Source organism: Pseudophryne corroboree, chromosome 1, assembly GCF_028390025.1.
Source record: "Pseudophryne corroboree isolate aPseCor3 chromosome 1, aPseCor3.hap2, whole genome shotgun sequence".
NCBI classification, from domain to species: Eukaryota; Metazoa; Chordata; class Amphibia; order Anura; family Myobatrachidae; genus Pseudophryne; species Pseudophryne corroboree.
The window spans coordinates 872827861-872847066 of NC_086444.1; the positions used below are offsets into that span (position 1 = coordinate 872827861).

The 19206-nt window shown below is 46.1% G+C and overlaps 1 protein-coding gene across 3 annotated transcripts in view; it reads right to left on the minus strand.

The window, feature by feature from the left end:
* APTX (aprataxin) overlaps nucleotides 1–19206 on the minus strand; it is a 94161-nt gene that overhangs the window by 31459 nt on the left and 43496 nt on the right. For all 3 annotated transcript variants that reach the window (XM_063920058.1, XM_063920056.1, XM_063920057.1), the window contains exons 4-5: nucleotides 9000–9311; nucleotides 7885–7947 (exon numbers count right to left, since the gene is read on the minus strand). In XM_063920058.1, coding sequence (XP_063776128.1) covers nucleotides 7885–7947; nucleotides 9000–9311 — 375 coding nt within the window. The remainder of the gene's footprint in view (nucleotides 1–7884; nucleotides 7948–8999; nucleotides 9312–19206) is intronic.

Consider the following 19206-nt stretch of genomic DNA (forward strand, 5'->3'; position numbering starts at 1 on the left):
TGGGGGAGTCGGGCTGTGGGAGACACACTAGATAGAATTAGGCTGGGAGGAGGGGGGGAGGTGTCAGGATGCCCCTGACACCTCATTAACAATTCCACTGATAATCTGGCAAAACAGATAATCCGGCACAGTGCTGCAATAGAGGGTGCCGGATTAATGGTGGTGTACCTGTATGTCTATTAATGAAGAGTACGATCAGAGTGTGTTCTCTTATAACCAAGATGGATTGTGCTCACCACAGACTTTACTCACATCTACTTAAACAAAAATGGCAGAAGGAGCATGGCTATAGCATGAAAAATCGGAGGAAATTTTCAGACAGCTATGCAGTAGTTGCTTTCATACACCGTGAAGGTGGCACAAGAATCATAAAAAGGATAGCAGAAATATCAACAATTATGTCATGGACAGAACATAATTCAATATCCCCCCACTGCATTACATGTAGCATGCAAAGACCGAAAAGACAGCAGAACGTATTAGACAGCAGTGTTGCTTTCACTACCAGAAAAATTCAGGTGTCTGCACTTTGTATTTTTCTGGACACCAAACACCATTCATAATGGCTGCCATGGAGTATTTTAAGGAAATTAAATCAAAAGCAATAATCTTCTCTAATCTGGGTACACACTAATAATATTTCTCTGACGTCCTAAGTGGATGCTGGGGACTCCGTCAGGACCATGGGGAATAGCGGCTCCGCAGGAGACAGGGCACAAAAGTAAAAGCTTTAGGATCAGGTGGTGTGCACTGGCTCCTCCCCCCATGACCCTCCTCCAAGCCTCAGTTAGATTTTTGTGCCCGGCCGAGAAGGGTGCAATCTAGGTGGCTCTCCTAAAGAGCTGCTTAGAGTAAAAGTTTTGTTAGGTTTTTTTATTTTCAGTGAGTCCTGCTGGCAACAGGCTCACTGCATCGAGGGACTTAGGGGAGAGAAGTGAACTCACCTGCGTGCAGGATGGATTGGCTTCTTAGGCTACTGGACACCATTAGCTCCAGAGGGAGTCGGAACACAGGTCTCACCCTGGGGTTCGTCCCGGAGCCGCGCCGCCGACCCCCTTGCAGATGCCGAAAAGTGAAGAGGTCCAGAAACCGGCGGCAGAAGACTTTTCAGTCTTCATAAGGTAGCGCACAGCACTGCAGCTGTGCGCCATTGTTGTCAGCACACTTCATAGCAGCGGTCACTGAGGGTGCAGGGCGCTGGGGGGGGCGCCCTGGGCAGCAATGATAGTACCTTATTCTGGCTAAAAATACATCACATATAGCCCCTGGGGGCTATATGGATGTATTTAACCCCTGCCAGGTCTCAGAAAAACGGAAGAAGAAGCCCGCCGAAAAGGGGGCGGGCCTATTCTCCTCAGCATACAGCGCCATTTTCCCTCACAGAAATGCTGGTGGGAAGGCTCCCAGGCTCTCCCCTGCACTGCACTACAGAAACAGGGTTAAAACAAAGAGGGGGGGCACTTATTTGGCGATATGACTATATATATTAAAATGCTATAAGGGAAAAACACTTATATAAAAGGTTGTCCCTGTATAATTATAGCGTTTTTGGTGTGTGCTGGCAAACTCTCCCTCTGTCTCCCCAAAGGGCTAGTGGGGTCCTGTCCTCTATCAGAGCATTCCCTGTGTGTGTGCTGTGTGTCGGTACGTGTGTGTCGACATGTATGAGGACGATGTTGGTGAGGAGGCGGAGCAATTGCCTGTAATGGTGATGTCACTCTCTAGGGAGTCGACACCGGAATGGATGGCTTATTTAAGGAATTACGTAATGTCAACACGCTGCAAGGTCGGTTGACGACATGAGACGGCCGGCAAACCAATTAGTACCTGTCCAGGCGTCTCAAACACCGTCAGGGGCGTTAAAACGTCCTTTTACCTCAGTCGGTCGACACAGACACAGACACGGACACTGACTCCAGTGTCGACGGTGAAGAAACAAACGTATTTTCCTTTAGGGCCACACGTTACTTGTTAAGGGCAATGAAGGAGATGTTACATATTTCTGATACTACAAGTACCACAAAAAAGGGTATTATGTGGAGTGTGAAAAAACTACATGTGGTTTTTCCTGAATCAGATAAATTAAATGAAGTGTGTGATGATACGTGGGTTTCCCCCCGATAGAAAATTATTGGCGGTATACCCTTTCCCGCCAGAAGTTATGGCGCGTTGGGAAACACCCCTTAGGGTGGATAAGGCGCTCACACGCTTATCAAAACAAGTGGCGTTACCGTCTCCAGATACGGCCGCCCTCAAGGAGCCAACTGATAGGAGGCTGGAAAATATCCTAAAAAGTATATACACACATACTGGTGTTATACTGCGACCAGCGATCGCCTCAGCCTGGATGGGCAGCGCTGGGGTGGCTTGGTCGGATTCCCTGACTGGAAATATGGATACCCTTGACAGGGACAGTATTTTATTGACTATAGAGCATTTAAAGGATGCATTTCTATATATGCGAGATGCACAGAGGGATATTTGCACTCTGGCATCAAGAGTAAGTGCGATGTCCATATCTGCCAGAAGATGTTTATGGACACGACAGTGGTCAGGTGATGCAGATTCCAAACGGCACATGGAAGTATTGCCGTATAAAGGGGAGGAGTTATTTGGGGTCGGTCCATCGGACCTGGTGGCCACGGCAACAGCTGGAAAATCCACCTTTTTTTTTTTTTTTACCCCAAGTCACATCTCAGCAGAAAAAGACATCGTCTTTTCAGCCTCAGTCCTTTCGTCCCCATAAGGGCAGGCGGGCAAAAGGCCAGTCATATCTGCCCAGGGATAGAGGTAACGGAAGAAGACTGCAGCAGGCAGCCCATTCCCAGGAACAGAAGCCTTCCACCGCTTCTGCCAAGTCCTCAGCATGACGCTGGGGCCGTACAAACAGGTGCGGTGGGGGGGTCGTCTCAAGAGTTTCAGCACGCAGTGGGCCCACTCGCAAGTGGACCCCTGGATCCTACAAGTAGTATCCCAGGGGTACAGATTGGAAATTCGAGACGTCTCCCCCTCGCAGGTTCCTGAAGTTTGCTTTACCAACGTCTCCCTCCGACAGGGAGGCAGTATTGGAAACAATTCACAAGCTGTATTCCCAGCAGGTGATAATCAAAGTACCCCTCCTACAACAAGGAAAGGGGTATTATTCCACACTATATTGTGGTACTGAAGCCAGACGACTCGGTGAGACCTATTCTAAATCTGAAATATTTGAACACTTACATACAAAGGTTCAAATCAAGATGGAGTCACTCAGAGCAGTGATAGCGAACCAGGAAGAAGGGGACTATATGGTGTCCCTGGACATCAAGGATGCTTACCTCCATGTCCCAATTTGCCCTTCTCACCAAGGGTACCTCAGGTTCGTGGTACAAAACTGTCACTATCAGTTTCAGACGCTGCCGTTTGGATTGTCCACGGCACCCCGGGTCTTTACCAAGGTAATGGCCGAAATGATGATTCTTCTTCAAAGAAAAGGCGTCTTAATTATCCCTTACTTGGACGATCTCCTGATAAGGGCAAGGTCCAGAGAACAGTTGGAGGTCGGAGTAGCACTATCTCAAGTAGTTCTACGACAGCACGGGTGGATTCTAAATATTCCAAAATCGCAGCTGTCTCCGACGACACGTCTGCTGTTCCTAGGGATGATTCTGGACACAGTCCAGAATAAGGTGTTTCCCCCGGAGGAGAAAGCCAGGGAGTTATCCGAGCTAGTCAGGAACCTCCTAAAACCAGGAAAAGTGTCAGTGCATCATTGCACAAGGGTCCTGGGAAAAATGGTGGCTTCTTACGAAGCGATTCCATTCGGCAGATTTCACGCAAGAACTTTTCAGTGGGATCTGCTGGAAATAACCCTGTCTCTAAGGACAAGGGTGTCTCTTCTGTGGTAGCTGCAGAGTGCTCATCTACTAAAGGGCCACAGATTCGGCATTCAGGACTGGGTCCTGGTGACCACGGATGCCAGCCTGAAAGGCTGGGGAGCAGTCACACAAGGAAAAAATTTCCAGGGAGTGTGATCAAGTCTGGAGACTTCTCTCCACATAAATATACTGGAGCTAAGAGCAATTTACAATGCTCTAAGCTTAGCAAGACCTCTGCTTCAAGGTCAGCCGGTATTGATCCAGTGGGACAACATTACGGCAGTTGCCCACGTAAAACAGACAGGGCGGCACAAGAAGCAGGAGGGCAATGGCAGAAACTGCAAGGATTCTTCGCTGGGCGGAAAATCATGTGATAGCACTGTCAGCAGTGTTCATTCCGGGAGTGGACAACTGGGAAGCAGACTTCCTCAGCACGACCTCCACCCGGGAGAGTGGGGACTTCATCGGGAAGTCTTCCACATGATTGTGAACCGTTGGGAAAGACCAAAGGTGGACATGATGGCGTCCCGCCTGAACAAAAAACTGGACAGGTATTGCGCCAGGTCAAGAGACCCTCAGGCAATAGCTGTGGACGTTCTGGTAACACCGTGGGTGTACCAGTCGGTGTATGTGTTCCCTCCTCTGCTTCTCATACCTAAGGTACTGAGAATTATAAGACGTAGAGGAGTAAGAACTATACTCGTGGCTCCGGATTGGCCAAGAAGGACTTGGTACCCGGAACTTCAAGAGATGCTCACAGAGGACTCATGGCCTCTGCCGCTAAGAAGGGACTTGCTTCAGCAAGTACCATGTCTGTTCCAAGACTTACCGCGGCTGCGTTTGACGGCATGGCGGTTGAACGCCGGATCCTAAGGGAAAAAGGCATTCCGGAAGAGGTCATTCCTACCCTGGTCAAAGCCAGGAAGGAGGTGACCGCACAACATTATCACCACATGTGGCGAAAATATGTTGCGTGGTGTGAGGCCAGGAAGGCCCCACGAAGAAATTTCAACTCGGTCGATTCCTGCATTTCCTGCAAACAGGAGTGTCTATGGGCCTCAAATTGGGGTCCATTAAGGTTCAAATTTCGGCCCTGTCGATTTTCTTCCAGAAAGAATTGGCTTCAGTTCCTGAAGTCCAGAAGTTTGTCAAGGGAGTACTGCATATACAACCCCCTTTTGTGCCTCCAGTGGCACTGTGGGATCTCAACGTAGTTCTGGGATTCCTCAAATCACATTGGTTTAAACCGCTCAAATCTGTGGATTTGAAATATCTCACATGGAAAGTGACCATGATGTTGGCCCTGGCCTCGGCCAGGCGAGTGTCAAAATTGGCGGCTTTGTCTCACAAAAGCCCATATCTGATTGTCCATTCGGACAGGGCAGAGCTGCGGACTCGTCCCCAGTTTCTCCCTAAGGTGGTGTCAGCGTTTCACCTGAACCAGCTTATTGTGGTACCTGCGGCTACTAGGGACTTGGAGGACTCCAAGTTGCTAGATGTTGTCAGGGCCCTGAAAATATAGGTTCCAGGACGGCTGGAGTCAGGAAAACTGACTTGCTGTTATCCTGTATGCACCCAACAAACTGGGTGCTCTTGCTTCTAAGCAGACGATTGCTAGTTGGATGTGTAGTACAATTCAGCTTGCACATTCTGTGGCAGGCCTGCCACAGCCAAAATATGTAAATGCCCATTCCACAAGGAAGGTGGGCTCATCTTGGGCGGCTGCCCGAGGGGTCTCGGCTTTACAACTTTGCCGAGCTGCTACTTGGTCAGGGGCACACCCTGGCTGAGGAGGACCTGGAGTTCTCTCACTCGGTGCTGCAGAGTCATCCGCACTCTCCCGCCCGTTTGGGAGCTTTGGTATAATCCCCATGGTCCTGACGGAGTCCCCAGCATCCACTTAGGACGTCAGAGAAAATAAGAATTTACTTACCGATAATTCTATTTCTCGTAGTCCGTAGTGGATGCTGGGCGCCCATCCCAAGTGCGGATTGTCTGCAATACTTGTACATAGTTATTGTTACAAAAATCGGGTTATTATTGTTGTGAGCCATCTTTTCAGAGGCTCCGCTGTTATCATGCTGTTAACTGGGTTCAGATCACAGGTTGTACAGTGTGATTGGTGTGGCTGGTATGAGTCTTACCCGGGATTCAAAATCCTTCCTTATTGTGTACGCTCGTCCGGGCACAGTATCCTAACTGAGGCTTGGAGGAGGGTCATGGGGGGAGGAGCCAGTGCACACCACCTGATCCTAAAGCTTTTACTTTTGTGCCCTGTCTCCTGCGGAGCCGCTATTCCCCATGGTCCTGACGGAGTCCCCAGCATCCACTACGGACTACGAGAAATAGAATTATCGGTAAGTAAATTCTTATTATTGGCTGTAAGGCTGATAAATTGCAAGAGGGTCAGCGGGTGTATACACCCTATATGTCTGGGAACAACATTGTTCAGACATACTGTGTCGACGCTGCAGCACAGCCATTGAGCATGTGGCTGTCAACGGGCGGAGATTCGACTGTACATACATTCGCTGCAGGGACTGATGTCATAGCTGGGTAGATATATCAAGCGGACGATCTGTAAGTGCACCTGATTCTGCCAGTCTTTTAGTGCAATGGTGGGTTCACCGTCAAGTAGGTGTAGTGTGTACCCAGCTTTACTGCAGTCAGAGATTACACTGGCTACAACCCACACAGAGGCAAGAATAATCATCACCTCTGCACTCAGCCTCACATACAATACAATGATAAAGCTGCAGGCCAGCAAAACGCGTTAGTGGGCTTCCCAAGCTGCACTACCCCATCCCCAACACCAGATGACTGTGGACCTATTGTGGGCACATTCACCGGCATGGACTGGTAATATACCGATTTATTTGAACCTTTCTCCCTGTTATAAAACGGCAGCTGCCTAATCTAACTAGAAACATCCAAAAAAGGATAACTTTTAAACAAGCCTAAAAATCCCCAAAATCTAGTCCAGACGTAGTCTATAGAAGGGTAAATGGGAACTGCAGCACATTAAGACATTTTTGGTATAATATTTATTTGGTTTATGAAGATTTAGGGGGGAATTCAATTAGCAGCAGTAAATTGCTGTGGCTGATTGATCCCCCGGGAACTATCCAATTAGCTCCAAAAGCTGGTACTATCGGGGATCTTTTTTCACCAGCCTGTCTGGAGGCAGACGAAAAAAAATCCCAGATAACTAACCTGTTTTCACGATCATGGATATGAAAACACATGGATCCAGGAACTTATCCCGGATCAATGTGTTTTTGCGAAAAAAAAAAAAAAAAAATGGGCTACAATTAAGGTGCCCGATAAGGACCATCAATTTTGGCGCTAAATATTAAGAGGCACAATTGAATTCCCCCCTATATAATGACAACAATATATTCTCTTCAGTATTATTATTTTGAATTGTGTCACAATAAAAACTGACAAAGAAAGCCCCAAATCATTCATACCGCACAGCTCTGTGACAGCTTTCCATTATCTGTTTAAGCAAAAGTAAAGTATGTTGACTAAGTAATTGAACAAAAATGTAACAATACTGGAACATTCTATTTTTAAACTATTACTCATGTATTAAATGCAATAAAGCCTAAGGTCCTACTTATACAGGGTATTAGCATGTACCTAACGTGGGGTACACATTAGAGAGACAGGGATTCGTTCCAACGAAACCCCATCAGCCCAGATCATGTGTACACACTGAGGCGATGCTACTGAAGGACAGAACAAGTATGTTCCGTCCTTCATTAGCATACTACAGGACGCAAACAACAACGCTTGGTTGAACGTGCAGCACATCCAACCAAGCGTCCATCGCTAGCGACCGCGGGAATGTGTAATCCCCCTTACACACTGAGTGATGTAGGCAATATGTCATTATGAAACGGCATATCGTGCAGACAATACTCTAGTGTGTACCCAGCTTTAGAGTTCTGTGACCTGTATTATACAGTATATGTCATATCAGTAAATTATCAGATTATTATTGTATTATACAACACCACTGCACCTGCAATTCTGGATCCTGCATGGAAACTTTAAGCCCTTGGCTCCAGTGTCCTTGACTTTTAACCTAAGCAATAAAATGTTATACAAAATTAGTACATAAAAGACAGAAGTTCCCATAATACAGTGCATAATAAATAAAGCAATGTACTATTTGGGTGGAATTCAGTTGTTTGAAAAGTCAGTTGGGTGTCTACTTTTCCTGTCTAATAGACAGGAAAAAACAGACACCCAACTGACTTTTCAAACAATTGAATACCCCCCTTTGTGTTAGTGTTTCATGGTAACTAAGAAACAAGCAAGCTAATTAAAACCCCAAGTCAACATGACATAATGGGAAACACATGGAAAAACAAATTCTATGAAGAACATTAGGAAAGGACATGAGCAATACAATGTGATTGCTAGGCAGATGTTCAAAGCCAACATTTATTTTGCTAATAATGGCCTATCATCAATGCTTTGTTTCTATGCATTAAAGATTGTATTGTTTAAGCTGCCTGCATGAAACATTTATAGGACTAAACTGCCTATAAATCTTTTCATATCATTCAGCAACTGGATTATAAATGGCCATCTTTAGTCCTTGGCAGGGAGATGCATTGCGTGGCATTTAGAGATGGGCAAGTTCAACATTGTTTTAAGACATAAGAATTGGAAGTTTCAATTGAATCTCAGCAGACATATGCAGCAATTACAATGATAAAGGAAGGCCATAATACTAGTAATTCAGAGCTCTTCAATATAATAATGCACTATGACCTGTCCTGTTTTCATCATGGGTAGTGGTAGTGGAGACATACTCCATAATGACAGAGACGCGATAAGATAAGCATAGTGGGATGGGGGTGGGGCGACACAACATATGCCAGGACCATATTCAAAATAAATAAATGTTAATATTTGTATATCTGTGCTATTTGTAAGGTAAAGACTGAATATATAAATAATATCTTTCTCCCTCTCCTGAACTAAGGCATATGTGTGCAGAAACTGGAAGAATGTTTTACTGCCTTTCCTTATGATGATTGATCTCTATTGTCTTTGGTAATCTGCCAGAATAAATGAATAGTACAGGTTTTTCCTGCCCGCATCTGTAACACACATAGCATTACATACCTCATGCCCATGTGGTTTCTTTTCAGCTCTGGTGTTCTCCATACTCTTGCTATTGTTCAGCACATCATCAGATTCCAGTCTGGAGCACTTTGCAGAGGCTTCCATGCTAGCATTTACAGAGCTCTGGTGTGACCTCTTGCTGCTCTTCTTCTGCTGGAGGTGTTGTGAGTCTGGGGCTTCTGGTTTATTTAAAAATTGTACCGTGTAAGGGAATAGCTTATTCACCACATATAAAACATGGCCAGGCTTCAACTTCACTTCCTGATCTTTACCAATGTCCACAGAGTCAATACTGGTTGGATTAGTTCCTATCTAAACAAAAAGTTACAATTCGGATTATTGTGGTGTGATTGTAAAGCTACTTAATCAATGCTTTGGCATAAATGAATATATACAATGAGAAACAGAGGACTCAGAAAAAATAAGAATTTACTCACCGGTAATTCTATTTCTCGTAGTCCGTAGTGGATACTGGGACTTCGTAAGGACCATGGGGAATAGCGGCTCCGCAGGAGACTGGGCACAACTAAAAGAAAGCTTTTGGTCTAACTGGTGTGCACTGGCTCCTCCCTCTATGACCCTCCTCCAGACCTCAGTTAGGATACTGTGCCCGGAAGAGCTGACACAATAAGGAAGGATTTTGAATCCCGGGTAAGACTCATACCAGCCACACCAATCACACCGTATAACTCGTGATACAATACCCAGTTAACAGTATGACAACAACTGAGCCTCTCAACGGATAGCTCAACAATAACTCTTTAGTTAAACAATAACTATATACAAGTATTGCAGACAATCCGCACTTGGGATGGGTGCCCAGCATCCACTACGGACTACGAGAAATAGAATTACCGGTGAGTAAATTCTTATTTTCTCTGACGTCCTAAGTGGATGCTGGGGACTCCGTAAGGACCATGGGGATTATACCAAAGCTCCCAAACGGGCGGGAGAGTGCGGATGACTCTGCAGCACCGAATGGGCAAACTCTAGGTCCTCCTCAGCCAGGGTGTCAAACTTGTAGAATTTAGCAAATGTGTTTGACCCCGACCAAGTAGCTGCTTGGCAAAGTTGTAGAGCCGAGACCCCTCGGGCAGCCGCCCAAGAAGAGCCCACCTTCCTCGTGGAATGGGCTTTCACTGATTTAGGATGCGGCAGTCCAGCCGCAGAATGTGCAAGCTGAATCGTACTACAGATCCAGCGAGCAATAGTCTGCTTTGAAGCAGGTGCACCCAACTTGTTGGGCGCATACAGGATAAATAGCGAGTCAGTCTTTCTGACTCCAGCTGTCCTGGAAACATAAATTTTCAGGGCCCTGACTACGTCCAACAACTTGGAAGCCTCCAAGTCTTTAGTAGCCGCAGGCACCACGATAGGTTGGTTCAGATGAAAGGCTGATACCACCTTAGGGAGAAATTGGGGACGAGTTCTCATTTCTGCCCTATCCATATGGAAAATCAGATAAGGGCTTTTACATGACAAAGCGGCCAATTCTGACACGCCTGGCCGAAGCCAAGGCCAACAACATGACCACTTTCCACGTGAGATATTTAAATTCCACGGTTTTAAGTGGCTCAAACCAATGTGACTTTAGGAAATCCAACACCACGTTGAGATCCCAAGGTGCCACTGGAGGCACAAAAGGGGGCTGAATATGCAGCACTCCCTTAACAAAAGTCTGAACTTCAGGTAGTGAAGCCAGTTCTCTCTGGAAGAAAATCGATAGAGCCGAAATCTGGACCTTAATGGAACCCAATTTGAGGCCCATAGTCACCCCTGACTGTAGGAAGTGCAGAACACGGCCCAGTTGAAATTCCTCCGTTGGGGCCTTCCTGGCCTCACACCATGCAACATATTTTCGCCAAATGCGGTGATAATGGTTTGCGGTCACTTCTTTCCTAGCTTTAATCAGCGTAGGAATGACTTCCTCCGGAATGCCCTTTTCCTTCAGGATCCGGTGTTCAACCGCCATGCCGTCAAACGCAGCCGCGGTAAGTCTTGGAACAGACAGGGCCCCTGCTGCAGCAGGTCCTGTCTGAGCGGCAGAGGCCATGGGTCCTCTGAGATCATTTCTTGAAGTTCCGGGTACCAAGCTCTTCTTGGCCAATCCGGAACAATGAGTATAGTTCTTACTCCTCTTCTCCTTATTATCCTCAGTACCTTTGGTATGAGAGGAAGAGGAGGGAACACATAAACCGACCGGTACACCCACGGTGTCACTAGAGCGTCCACAGCTATCGCCTGAGGGTCTCTTGACCTGGCGCAATATCTTTCTAGCTTTTTGTTTAGGCGGGACGCCATCATGTCCACCTGTGGCCTTTCCCAACGGTTTACAATCAGTTGGAAGACTTCTGGATGAAGTCCCCACTCTCCCGGGTGGAGGTCGTGCCTGCTGAGGAAGTCTGCTTCCCAGTTGTCCACTCCCGGAATAAACACTGCTGACAGTACTAACACGTGATTTTCCGCCCATCGGAGAATCCTTGTGGCTTCTGCCATCGCCGTCCTGCTTCTCGTGCCGCCCTGTCCGTTTACATGGGCGACTGCCGTGATGTTGTCTGACTGGATCAGTACCGGCTGGTTTTGAAGCAGGGGTTTTGCCTGACTTAGGGCATTGAAAATGGCCCTCAGTTCCAGAATATTTATGTGTAGGGAAGTCTCCTGACTTGACCATAGTCCTTGGAAGTTTCTTCCCTGTGTGACTGCCCCCCAGCCTCGAAGGCTGGCATCCGTGGTCACCAGGACCCAGTCCTGTATGCCGAATCTGCGGCCCTCTTGAAGATGAGCGCTTTGCAGCCACCACAGCAGAGACACCCTGGTCCTTGGAGACAGGGTTATCAGCCGATGCATCTGAAGATGCGATCCGGACCACTTGTCCAACAGGTCCCACTGAAAAGTTCTTGCATGGAACCTGCCGAATGGAATTGCTTCGTAGGAAGCTACCATCTTTCCCAGGATCCGCGTGCAGTGATGCACCGACACCTGTTTTGGTTTTAGGAGGCCTCTGACTAGAGATGACAGCTCCTTGGCCTTCTCCTCCGGGAGAAACACTTTTTTCTGTTCTGTGTCCAGAACCATCCCCAGGAACAGTAGACGTGTCGTAGGGATCAGCTGTGACTTTGGAATATTTAGAACCCAGCCGTGCTGTTGTAGCACCTCCCGAGATAGTGCTACCCCGACCAACAACTGCTCCCTGGACCTCGCCTTTATCAGGAGATCGTCCAAGTACGGGATAATTAAAACTCCCTTCTTTCGAAGGAGTATCATCATTTCGGCCATTACCTTGGTAAAGACCCTCGGAGCCGTGGATAGACCAAACGGCAACGTCTGGAATTGGTAATGACAATCCTGTACCACAAATCTGAGGTACTCCTGGTAAAGATGGTAAATGGGGACATGCAGGTAAGCATCCTTGATGTCCAGTGATACCATGTAATCCCCCTCGTCCAGGCTTGCAATAACCGCCCTGAGCGATTCCATCTTGAACTTGAATTTTTTTATATACGTGTTCAAGGATTTCAAATTTAAAATGGGTCTCACCGGTTTCGGTACCACAAACATTGTGGAATAGTAACCCCGTCCTTGTTGAAGTAGGGGCACCTTGACTATCACCTGCTGGGAATACAGCTTGTGAATTGCCTCTAGCACTGCCTCCCTGCCTGAGGGAGTTGTTGGCAAGGCAGATTTGAGGAAACGGCGGGGGGGGGGGGGGGGGGGGAGACGTCTCGAATTCCAGCTTGTACCCCTGAGATACTACTTGAAGGATCCAGGGATCCACCCGTGAGCGAGCCCACTGATTGCTGAAATTTTTGAGACGGGCCCCCACCGTACCTGGCTCCGCCTGTGGAGCCCCAGCGTCATGCGGTGGACTTGGAGGAAGCGGGGGAGGACTTTTGCTCCTGGGAACTAGCTGTATGCTGCAGCTTTTTCCCTCTACCTCTGCCTCTGGGCAGAAAGGACGCGCCTTTAACCCGCTTGCCCTTATGGGGCCGAAAGGACTGTACCTGATAATACGGTGCTTTCTTTGGCTGTGAGGGAATATGGGGTAAAAATGCAGACTTCCCAGCTGTTGCTGTGGAAACGAGGTCCGAGAGACCATCCCCGAACAACTCCTCACCCTTATAAGGCAAAACTTCCATGTGCCTTTTAGAATCTGCATCACCTGTCCACTGCCGAGTCCATAACCCTCTCCTGGCAGAAATGGACATTGCACTTATTTTAGATGCCAGCCGGCAAATATCCCTCTGTGCATCTCTCATGTATAAGACTGCGTCTTTAATATACTCTACGGTTAGCAATATAGTGTCCCTGTCTAGGGTATCAATATTTTCCGACAGGGAATCTGACCACGCAGCTGCAGCACTGCACATCCATGCTGAAGCAATAGCTGGTCTCAGTATAATACCTGTGTGTGTATATACAGACTTCAAGATAGCTTCCTGCTTTCTATCAGCAGGTTCCTTTAGGGCGGCCGTATCCGGAGACGGTAGTGCCACTTTCTTTGACAAGCGTGTGAGCGCTTTATCCACCCTAGGGGATGTTTCCCAACGTGACCTATCCTCTGGCGGGAAAGGGTATGTCATTAGTAACCTTTTAGAAATTATTAGTTTCTTATCGGGGGAAGCCCACGCTTCTTCACACACTTCATTTAACCCCTTTAGTTGGAGGAAAAACTACTGGTAGTTTTTTCTCTCCAAACATAATACCCTTTTTTGTGGTACCTGGGGTAACATCAGAAATGTGCAACACATTTTTCATAGCCTCAATCATGTAACGTGTGGCCCTATTGGAAGTTACATTAGTCTCATCGTCGTCGACACTGGAGTCAGTATCCGTGTCGACATCTGTGTCTGCCATCTGAGGTAGCGGGCGTTTTAGAGCCCCTGATGGCTTTTGAGACGCCTGGGCAGGCACAGGCTGAGAAGCCGGCTGTCCCATATTTGGTATGTCGTCAAACCTTTTATGTAAGGAGTCGACACTGTCACGTAATTCCTTCCACATAACCATCCACTCAGGTGTCGGCCCCGCAGGGGGTGACATCACATTTATCGGCATCTGCTCCGCCTCCACATAAGCCTCCTCATCAAACTTGTCGACACAGCCGTACCGACACACCGCACACACACCGGGAATGCTCTGACAGAGGACAGGACCCCACAAAGCCCTTTGGGGAGACAGAGAGAGAGTATGCCAGCACACACCAGAGCACTATATAACACAGGGATAAACACTATAACTGAGTGTTTTCCCTTATAGCTGCTTATAAATATATATTGCTGCGCCTAAATTTAGTGCCCCCCCCTCTCTTTTTTACCCTTCTGTTGCTTGAAACTGCAGGGGAGAGCCAGGGAGCGATCCTTCCAGCGGAGCTGTGAGGGAAAAATGGCGCCAGTGTGCTGAGGGAGATAGCCCCGCCCCTTTTTTGGCAGACTTTTCTCCCGCTTTTTTTATGGATTCTGGCAGGGGTATTTATCACATATATAGCCTCTGGGACTATATATTGTGATTTTTTGCCAGCCAAGGTATTCATATTGCTGCTCAGGGCGCCCCCCCCTCAGCGCCCTGCACCCATCAGTGACCGGAGTGTGAGGTGTGCATGAGGAGCAATGGCGCACAGCTGCAGTGCTATGCGCTACCTTGTTGAAGACCGAAGTCTTCTGCCGCCGATTTCCAGGACCATCTTCATGCTTCTGGCTCTGTAAGGGGGACGGCGGCGCGGCTCCGGGACCGAACGATCGAGGTCGGGTCCTGTGTTCGATCCCTCTGGAGCTAATGGTGTCCAGTAGCCTAAGAAGCCCAAACTATCTCCAGTCAGGTAGGTTAGTTTCTTCTCCCCTTAGTCCCTCGTAGCAGTGAGTCTGTTGCCAGCAGATCTCACTGAAAATCAAAAACCTAAAATATACTTTCTTTTCTAGGAGCTCAGGAGAGCCTCTAGTGTGCATCCAGCTCAGCCGGGCACAAGATTCTAACTGAGGTCTGGAGGAGGGTCATAGAGGGAGGAGCCAGTGCACACCAGTTAGACCAAAAGCTTTCTTTTAGTTGTGCCCAGTCTCCTGCGGAGCCGCTATTCCCCATGGTCCTTACGGAGTCCCAGCATCCACTTAGGACGTCAGAGAAAAGGAGAAGCATGAGAGAACCAGGGTAGTGAACAGAGTTAATCCCAGGAAGGACTCTCCATAGAATGTTTATGGGACCTGGGTCGGAAGACCCATGTCTCTTGTTCACACTGCCCCATAACCCAGTTCCCATTAACATCCTATGGAGAGTTAGCTAACTGGTACCTGGAGATGTCATCTCCAAGCACCGGCAGAGGAGAAGCCCCAGGAATTACCTGGGTCCAGCCTGTGGTGTGAAAGGGTTTCTAGCTAATGTGAAACAGCTTGAAACCAGTGTTCAGTGACCCGGGCTGTACCCAAGATCTTGGTATGAAAGGGGTTCAATCCATGTCCTCACATAACCCTCAGTAATAATTAAAGTAACATTAGAAAGCAGCTTCTTTATTTTATACCCCATAATAACCTTCTAGTACCAGACAGGGGTTGGGTACGATATCATGGTTACTCAGCATGCTGACAATTAGAATCCCGGCAGCGGAATCAACGAACCAATGTTCAAATTCCCAACTAATTTTAGTAAGTTTTGTAACTCTAACCACCCCCTCCCACAGCCTAAACCTATCAGCCCCTTCCCGCAGCCTAAACCTATCCGCCCCCTTCCGCCGCCTAACATTGACCCTAGCCCTAGTGTCTAACCCTAAACCTAACCCAAATACTTGCAGTTGGGATTTGAGCATCGGCATGGGAAGCGCCGGGATACTAACTACATCCCACAGGCTGATGCATCACAAAGTAATAAAAGTATTTCGGTAAAATCTATGTACAATACAAACAACATATATTTTTCTTCAGTACAAGATTATGGTCACAGTTAACTCCATACTGTTGCCAATATGCTCTTTAATCTGTTAAATTTATATAGCTGCAGAACACTATGGTGACTTTTAAATATTCTCATCATCTACAATAGGAAGTGTATGGTCTGACACACATAGCCCTCATCTCTGGAGAGTCCTCATCTGTCTGGTACTGTTATACCCCTTTTACACTCGCACTCCCGGTTTACTCCCGGGATGCATTCCCGGGACTGACCCCTTTCACACTGAAAAAACAATTTGGAACAGCGCTTAGCATTTAATAAAAACTTTTTTTATTTTATTGTCAATAAAATTAAATCAAATATAAAAAATAATAATAAATAATAAATGATAATATATATATGAAAATACGGGAATTATATAATTGTACAATTACCGGCCGGATTTCTTATACTATACAATCATTCCATAAAACAATTAATATGTATATAATACACAACTGTTGCACACAGCATGAATTTTAAAATAATTATATATTAAAGCACAGCAGGATAACTCCACTAATTGGAAAAACTTCTTACGATGACAGATATAACTTAGCAGGCGTCCCTGCGCTGTATAATGTCACTTATATTATCCGTTTGGTTTGAAGGAACAAAAATATATATATATGAGATAAATTATATCTTTAATTGCTGAATGATTCCAAGCCGTCCTAAAGCCGTAGATGACAACACAATGATTGGACAATTCTTGGATAATTTATCCTTCCTTTAAGAAGCAAAATGAAGCAACAGTCTCTATGTGATGACAAGTGAGTTATAGCCGGCCGGCTCATTCATTCATTCACTACAGGAGACGCCGACTGCCTCCAAAACACCGCACATCTCAGTACCCGGTTTTCCGGACCCCAGTGCTAAGGGGGAATTAGGAGGATTCTCCTTCATCTGAGGCATATAACATCACAATATAGAGGTTGGTGCGGCACCTGGGGATAGGGGGAGTTTCATATTGTTACATCCACGCAATAGTTCTTGATCATGCCGCCGTGCTGATACATGGACATTTTCACATCAGAACTCCCTTATACTTCACATAGAGACTGTTGCTTCATTTTGCTTCTTAAAGGAAGGATAAATTATCCAAGAATTGTCCAATCATTGTGTTGTCATCTACGGCTTTAGGACGGCTTGGAATCATTCAGCAATTAAAGATATAATTTATCTCATATATATATATTTTTGTTCCTTCAAACCAAACGGATAATATAAGTGACATTATACAGCGCAGGGACGCCTGCTAAGTTATATCTGTCATCGTAAGAAGTTTTTCCAATTAGTGGAGTTATCCTGCTGTGCTTTAATATATAATTATTTTAAAATTCATGCTGTGTGCAACAGTTGTGTATTATATACATATTAATTGTTTTATGGAATGATTGTATAGTATAAGAAATCCGGCCGGTAATTGTACAATTATATAATTCCCGTATTTTCATATATATATTATCATTTATTATTTATTATTATTTTTTATATTTGATTTAATTTTATTGACAATAAAATAAAAAAAGTTTTTATTAAATGCTAAGCGCTGTTCCAAATTGTTTTTTCTTGTTTCAAATTAATTGGAGGCTTACAAACCAGGCCCCAGGAATGTGCGGCTAGCGTTTAATTTAAACATCAGCGCCCAATTTTGTTTTTGTTCTTTGCCCTTTCACACTGCACTAAGACCTGGGACAGCCCCATTCACACTGATCCCGGGATATCCCTGCAAATGCATATGTATGTCATTAGAAATGGCCTTTTTCTGGCTCACATAGATGAGGTCACACTAGTCAACAAAGGGAGGGGTGAAGAAGAATCAACACAACATGTTTGGCGAATTAAAATTTTTTTATTTCACCTTTGATATTTGGTTTCATTTTTTATGATTTCCCCCCCCCCCCCAAAAAAAAACACATTGCCAGCAACTGTGTATATATGGAGAAACAATGTAGAAAACACTGAAAACATGGTCTACTGTTACGCACATTTGGCTATGTTATGCATAGATTTGCAATCAAGTTTTGATTGGCATAAAATTAAAAAAAACACTGGTAGGCTTGGAGAAACAACACCATAAAATACAGTGTCCCTGCAGTATATTATTACTGTGTCAAAAATAAATAAAAAGTGCTTTAATGTAGACACTATACAAAACAGAACAGAACATAGAAAAACAATTAAAGAATGCACAAACAGTTGTGCATAAACACTGACCACACTGTGGTTATTTAACAACAAAAGAACTTTCACTGTGTTTCAGGGCAAATTGCGCAATACAGTAAACTCTAAGGTTTGCGCGCTAGATGGTGCAGTATTTGGGGCATAGTATGGGCCAGGATTAAATGAGGAAAAACCCTGCTCAGGGTATTGGGAGTTGTGGTGTTGGGTTGGTGCTCTTGAGGTATTGCTCATACGCTCAAAGGAACGCCATGTTCATTTGGTGCAATTCCCTGTGACGTTCATACTGCTCTCTACTCATGCGTTCCTGCATTGTCATGACTTGGGTAAGAAATGAATCATGCATTTGGCGTTCTGCCTCTAGAAACCTGTCGAGCCTTGCATCCTCCTGTGCGGACATTGCAGCGTCCATCTCTCGGAGTTGGTCAACAAGGACATTTGACATGACTTTAGCCACTTGCTCCGCTTTGCTCACTTTCTTCCTTCTAGGCGGTACGTTGTAAACTGTGAAGAGAAGAAATACAAAATGAGCGACTAGCTACTCTGGGTGTGTAGCGCTGTGTGTACTTTGTACCCCCAGCGTGGCGTTTGTACACAAAGTCCGTACACGGTACGGGACTCTGTACGCAAACGGTGTACAAAGGCCGCAGCGGCTTCAGGTTAAAGTGTATTTAGAGTGTATTGAAGGTATAGCTTTTCATTCCTGTATATAAATCAGCTTTATCAATTGTAAACATGTACTTACTGTTTTTCTGTAAAGTTGGGGTGACGGTGACGGCACTTTGTACAGTCCCACTGTCACTGGTCTGAGCATCCACGACGTCTTCAATGGTTGCAGTTATGCTGTCGTCGTTTCTAGATGTGTTGATGGACGGGTGGGAGGATGTGTCGCTGTCCTCAGGTGTGTCGTCAATTAACAACGGTGATGACGGGCAGACGTCACTGCTTGTCTGTGTCTCTTCTGGAGTGCCTTCTGTAGCAGTGTATTGTGAACTGGAAGACAGACTCACCGGACTGCAGAGAGCTGTGTCCAAAGATATTTGCACAGATGTCATATTACTGCCAGTCGATACGGCCAAACCCGCTCTTTCTCCGGTTGTTGTCATGCACT